Source organism: Teleopsis dalmanni, unplaced genomic scaffold (genome assembly GCF_002237135.1).
Source record: "Teleopsis dalmanni isolate 2A unplaced genomic scaffold, ASM223713v2 unscaffolded_contig_2346, whole genome shotgun sequence".
NCBI classification, from domain to species: domain Eukaryota; kingdom Metazoa; phylum Arthropoda; class Insecta; order Diptera; family Diopsidae; genus Teleopsis; species Teleopsis dalmanni.
The window spans coordinates 478-7,225 of record NW_024033728.1 but is presented as its reverse complement, the minus strand read 5'-3'; the positions used below and the strand labels follow the sequence as shown (position 1 = coordinate 7,225).

General features: G+C 34.5%; 1 protein-coding gene across 1 annotated transcript; it reads right to left on the bottom strand.

Annotated features, from left to right (window-relative positions):
- Window positions 1-431: 431 nt before the first annotated feature.
- On the bottom strand, window positions 432-3,729 carry LOC119664639 (the record flags this gene model as incomplete). The annotated part of the gene is made up of 2 exons (XM_038074096.1): window positions 1,331-3,729; window positions 432-1,266 (listed from the first exon to the last, which is right to left on the bottom strand). Coding segments are annotated over exons 1-2 (3,234 nt in total), but the record flags the coding sequence as incomplete, so codon positions are not given.
- Window positions 3,730-6,748: the final 3,019 nt, after the last annotated feature.

The window sequence follows — 6,748 nt, the reverse complement described above, 5'->3', positions numbered from 1 at the left end:
TCGGAGGCCTGGATTTGACGTATTATTATCTTAAGTGCTACGTCGAGCTCCATCGGTGAAAGCTGCATGGTCTCTGGTCTTGATTCTTTTGGTTTCCGTGCGTTTTTTGTGAAACGAAGTACATATCCAACAACTTTTTGGACATGTGTAAATAAATTTCTTGAATGAATCGAATAGACCCATGCATGCTCATTAGTAGGTTGTTGTGTTGATAAAGCAAGCACCACCGTGTTATCTTCAACAATTAATTCCCTTTTGAAGGGAGCTGGCCACAGCGGCTTTGGCTGATATAAAAATAGTGGACCATATAACCACATGCAGCAAGATGAAAATTCCCGCGGTTTAAGCCCTCTTGACAGGATATCTGCCGGATTTTGTTTTGACGGGACGTGACGCCATTGTTCTGGAATTGTTAACCGAAGGATTTTTACAATTCGGTAGGCAACGTAAACGGGTAATTTGCCTGGATGATTGTTTATCCAGGAAAGCACAATTTGTGAATCTGTCCAAAAGTAAGTTGCTTTGTCTTGATAGCTTAAATCAAGTTTAACTCTTGCCATGAGTTCTGCTGCTAGCAACGCTGCACACAATTCTAGTCGTGGAATTGTTTGAGATTTTATGGGTGCTACACGAGATCTGGAGCATAGTAGATTAAGTTTTATCGTTTTATCCTTTTGTACTGTTCTAATGTATACTGCTGCACCATAAGCCTTTTCTGAGGCGTCACAAAAACCGTGCAGCTCAACATGGCTGTAGCCTTGACTGCTGAATACGTGCCTCACAACTGTTGCATTGTCCAACAAGGCCAGATCTTCTCTATACGATGTCCATTGTTTACGTATTTCTGACGGAAGATCATCATCCCAATCGAGTTTTAGCTGCCATGCTCCTTGCAACAAGATTTTACCGGTGACCAAGATTGGACCAATAAGACCCAAGGGGTCATATATGTGTGCCAAATCGGAGCTCATAGATCGTTTTGTTGTGTGACTATGGTCTCGAATGTTAACCTTGATACGAAATGAATCTGACTTTGGTAACCATAAAAGACCCAGCGTCTTTGTGAATTGGGTTTCCTTGGAATCAAAATTGAGATTTACTTCTTGATCTTCTGGAGCGATTCCATGTAAAAGTTTTGGGTTGTTTGCACACCATTGTTTTAGTTTGATTCCAGCCTTGTCTAGAATTGTTATTAATTGTTGTTGAATTAGTAACGCTTCGTTGATGGTATCAGCTCCTATTAGACCGTCGTCAACATAAAAATCCCTTTTTAAAGATGTGGCGCCATACAAATAATTTCCTTGATATTCATCCGCCAATTTTGTTAGACAAAATTGCTGCTCTTGTGCCATAAGTAACTGTGTTCAACTGATAATAATTAAGTGGTTCTGTGGGATTTTCTCGCCACATTATGAGTTGCAGATTTCGATCATCTTTGTTAACCCATATTTGACGGTACATTTTTTCCACATCAGTTTTTAAAACATATTTGTGCATTCTAAATCTGAGCAAAATCGAAAACAGTTCGTCTTGAACTTTTGGACCATTAAACATTATGTCATTTAGTGATGGCCCTGATAATTTGTGTACTGATGCGTCAAATACAACTCGCAGTTTTGATGTTGAGCTGTCTGGACGTAGCACACAGTGGTGAGGGATGAAATATTGGGGAGATACTATTTCGCTACCGCTGAATTTTGTCATGTGTCCCAATGCGTCATATTCCCTCATAAATGAAACATATTGATTCTTTAGATCAGGATTTTGAATGAAACGGCGCTCGATTGTCTTGAACCTCTCGTAAGCGATTCCTTTTGTATCTGGTAACACTGATGGATGATTCTTTGGTGGGAGTTTCACAACAAATCTGCCATCACTTCCTCGAAAAGTGTGTTGCAAAAAATGTGACTCACAACGCAATTCGTCTTCTGTGAGTTCCGAAGTTGAATCTGGAATTTCTTCTGATTCCCAGAATTTCAATATAGATTCTTCTAGTTCCTTAGTAGTGCACATGCCACAAGTTGCCGTGCTTGAATTTAAAGTTTCAACATTGCCAGCTACAACCCATCCAAAAATAGAATTCTGAAGTGTTGGAAGACTACCTGCTAGTTTTATTTGACCTTCACTAAGTAACTTGAAAAAGATCTCTGCTCCTAACAGGCAATCTATTCGGCCAGGTTTGTTAAAATCTGGATCAGCGAGAGTTAATTCCTTTGGAATATCCCAGGATTCGATATTTAAATAGTGCATTGGCTGATCTGAAACGATTTTTGGTATGATATGTGCATCCATCTCTGCTACAAATTCGTTCAACGTTGATTGTACTCGGATTATTGTTTGATGACGTATTTTTGATTCATTTGCGCCTACGCCTTCCATACTCATAAGCGTTGGCCTAGGCTTGCAGCCCAATTTTTTTGACAGGCGGTTTGTTATGAGATTGATTTGAGAGCCAGAGTCCAATACTGCTCTGCATTCAATTTGTCTTCCGTTTGATGCCAGCAATCTTATTCTGGCCGTCCCTAATAGGACATAATTAGATTCCTTATTGGTATTGTTTGTTAAAAGGGTTATTTTATTTGATGATTGGTTTGAAACTGAAGCTTGACCTGTTTGTTGAGGCGTTGAGTTATTTCCTTGAAGAACAGTACCTTTTGTGTATTGATTCCCCTTTGGATTATGCATCAAAGTGTTATGTTTTTTAGAACACTTAGTGCAGTGCCTGGAATTACACTCATCAGCTCGATGACTAATCCTGAGGCAGTTCACACACAAATTGAACTCCTTAACCCAATTCCATCGTTGTGATAGATTAGCCGTCTCGAATTTTTTGCAAGCGTAGACCATGTGACCGTCTTTGTTGCAAATTGGACAGGTTTTACTTAAACCAAATTTTGTAGCTGAAGCACATGTTCGAGTGAATGATGAATCTCCTTTTCCCCTAGCCTCAAGTGATTGAAATCTATGTTCCAAAAATTTTAGCAATTCATCAATGGTTATTAAACTTTTGTTGTCTGTTAGCCCTTGTTCGAAAGCTGTTAGAGTTTCTGCATCCAGCTTGCGCAGCAATAGATGTACCAGGATAACATCCCAATGTTCGACTGGAACTCCTTGAGCCTGGGGACCATGTATGCATTTCTTGCTTACATCGTGTAGAGATTTTAATGCTGGTGCCGACTCCCTTTTAATGGAGGATTGTCCCATTAATTTATTTAGGAGTGTTGTAACCAGAAGTCGTTTATTTTCATAACGACTTGTAAGTAAAGTCCAGGCTATATTGTAATTTTCTCCTACTACTGGAAGATGTCTAATTAGCCCCTTTGGCTCGTTATCCAATGATGTAGTCAGATAATGCATTTTTTTTTTGCTGTCACTGATGTCCGTGTTGTGGACCAATTCCATATACAAGTCCTTGAATTCCACCCACCGCATACAGTTTCCATCAAATTTTGGTAGTGATATTCTTGGTAGAGGCAATTCGCAATCTGTCTGTCTTGAGTTGCGAATTGTCTGATTATTATGCAAATGTTGTTGTAGTTCGATCATGGCAGCTCCTGCCTTTTCCTCGAGTTCATAAAACATTTCCAGTGTGTAGTCCTCAATGATGCTTTCGTCGGTAGTATCCCATAACGTTGTATTATTTGCCGTTAAATCGACCATATATCCTTCAAGACTGGCTGCCTTTATAGAATAGTATGTAGATGGTTGTTCAACTTGCCTGTTGACCATGATTCCTTCTATCGTTCTTTCAATTACACGTATGAGTGCCTTCTGATTTCGGAGTAGTTTCCGAATGTTTCAATCATTTATCTGTTTGTTTTGCTCAATTGTTGTGCCATTGCTTGCTGAAGATGATTTTTCTAGGTCTATTGCTTCAATTTCTAGAACCTTGTTGTAATCGACAATCATTTTAAGAATACTCTGATACTCTTTGTTCACCAAGTATTCATGGTCGTCAACCTTGTCCACTGAAGCCATGATTTCCTGATGATTTTCATGATATTCGTCACCCAACCTTTGCAATTCTTGAATCTTGTCTGTATAGAATTGAGAAGTTTTGCGAGGTTTTCCAGCTTTTTTGCAATTACCAATAAATTGTTTGATTTTGTCGCCCAATGCCTTTTGGCGATCCACTAGCGAACTGAAACCCATTATCCAGTTAGTTGATTTGTTGATTAACAGCCAATTTCACACCTTGTGAAACTAAAGTTGTTTTATTTGTCCTCTGTTGATGCTGACACCAAAGCCTGTATTGATGTGATCGTAGGACACCTTTATGTCAAATTCGTGTTCTTTATCCTCTTTTGATGCTGACACCAAAGCCTCTGTTGATGTGATCGTAGGACACCTTTAGGTCAAATTCGTGTTGAATTATCAAGCGATTCACCTGATAATCACGTCGGGGTCACCAAATTAAATGTTAATGAATTAACACCTAAGGAAATGAATTGACAGCATTTAAACTGTAACTCTTTAATTGAAAGTTGAGTTTTCAGCACTTGAACTGAAACTCTGGAAATGAAAGTGAGAGATCGAATATTGGTTTCAATCTGAATTTTATTAAATTAAATTTTTCCTTAAATACTAAATTATTACAAATTATTACAATAACAATATCTAAATTTTATTCTTTTCCTTTACCGTCTTCTTGCCTAAAGTGCAAGCTCAGCATATATTATGCAACCAAATTCTTTGTTGTGTCTAGCAACCAAGAATTAATGCCAATGCACTGGCCTTGATATATGTTACATATTCAAAGTTCAGTGCCACTGCACTTAACAAAAAATATAATGCAAATATTCAAGTTCAGTGCCACTGCATTTTACCAAATTAAATAATGCAAAGGAAAGTCAAAGTTTGGATATTGCTAACATCAGCATATATGTTCAAATTTTACAAATATTGTACAATAATAACAATAGTAATAATAATAATATTTTACAATAATAATAATAATAATATTTTACAATAATAATAATGTGTGAACATATACCACATTCTAAAAAATTAGAATGGATATAAAATAATTTCTATAAATATTAAATAAAATTAAAAAGATATTATGTACCCACATTCATTTGTTATAGCACGGTTCCTCTTCTTACTTAATAAGCTTAACTTACTGAGTAAATTTCATTAACCATACAAAGAGCTGCAACATTAAAAATGATCGAAATTTGGCATATTTGACACACGAAACAAAACGTAAACATAAACAATCAAAAAATCAAAACAAACAAGGGACAAGAATTTTTAAATATTTTTTTTTATATCTGTAATATAGATATTATGTTATAGATTATGTTATAGTACGAGATTTGGATCAACTTCCAACCGTGCATAGCATTGACAGACGAGCGCGCTTAATTATCATTAAGGAGCCTTAAATTAACATTTTAAAAATACGCTGACAGACGGTATAAATTATCATTAAGTTGGTGTATAATGTGTTTTTTGTTATTGAAAAACCGGGAGAATTTTTTATTGAAGGGAAAAAAACATTAAGCTATAAAAAAACTTTTTAGTATGGAAACTAAATTCATAGCAAGAAGAACTTTTTTTGCAAATCTGTATTGTTTACACTGTGACAACCAAATAACCGCTGAAATTTGTTTTAATTTTTATTTCGTTTCACTTACATATGCAGCACCACTATTTCTGAAAAACTAAATGAGAAATAAATTGGGTGAAATTCGGTCATTTAAAGACCATAAATTTTATGTAATTACATGTAAAGACCATGTAATTTTACCAAAGCACACCATAAAAAAATTTGCGTAATTGTTAAAAAACGTTAAAAAGTATCAAAACAATAATGCCACGTCAATGAGAAGAAATCCACTTAGTTTTTTTGGAAACAGCCGCTGCAATCAAATTTTATCAAACAAATGTTTATAATGTTAAATAAAAGAAATAAAATTTTTCAAAAATATTTACAAAATTTATTGCAAATGCTCATTAAATTATGAAAAATAAATACAAAAAGTATTATTTTTTCGGTTAAAAATTTACTAACAAGAATTTTAATACATATAAAACAAAACGTTTTAATAAAATAATTTTTTATTCCCATTTTTTATATTCTCAGTTTTCACTTTGTTTTGTGCGCGCGCAAAATAATATCACTGCGTATTTTTGATATTTTTGAGGTGAGAAACGTGCAAAGTAATTTAAAATTTTTATCTCAAATAATCGAGACAGTGACTCCTTACAAAATTTATAAAAATATTAGTGCCCGACTTAACGTCAAAAATTAAATTATTAATATATTTATATTGTTGTTGTGCAAAAAAGTGAATTTATTTGCAAAATTGTTTTGTTTTTAAATTTGTTTATTTCACACACTTCTAAAAACAGCTGATAGAGACAGCAAATTAAGCTCTAAAATTAAGCTCTGAAGCTTAAAATAAAAAACAATAAAAGTGTTGGAAATAAAAAAAAAAAATTTTGTACAAATTAATTTACAAACTCACGTTATCGTAATTCGTGTGATCGTGTAAATTGTGTAGTTAACTTGTTAACTTATGCTAAATAAATAAAACTAATAAATACGCGAAAGGACGCTTTAAATAGTAATAAATATTTAAAATATTTTAAATCTTATTGATTTATATTAGATATAGAACTGTTAATATATCACAAAACATTGTATGAGCAATTGTGAAAGAATAAGACGGGTTAGTGAAAATGGCCTAAATGGCTATATAAAGATAAATACAGAAGACGCTATAACAAATGATCTTTCTGC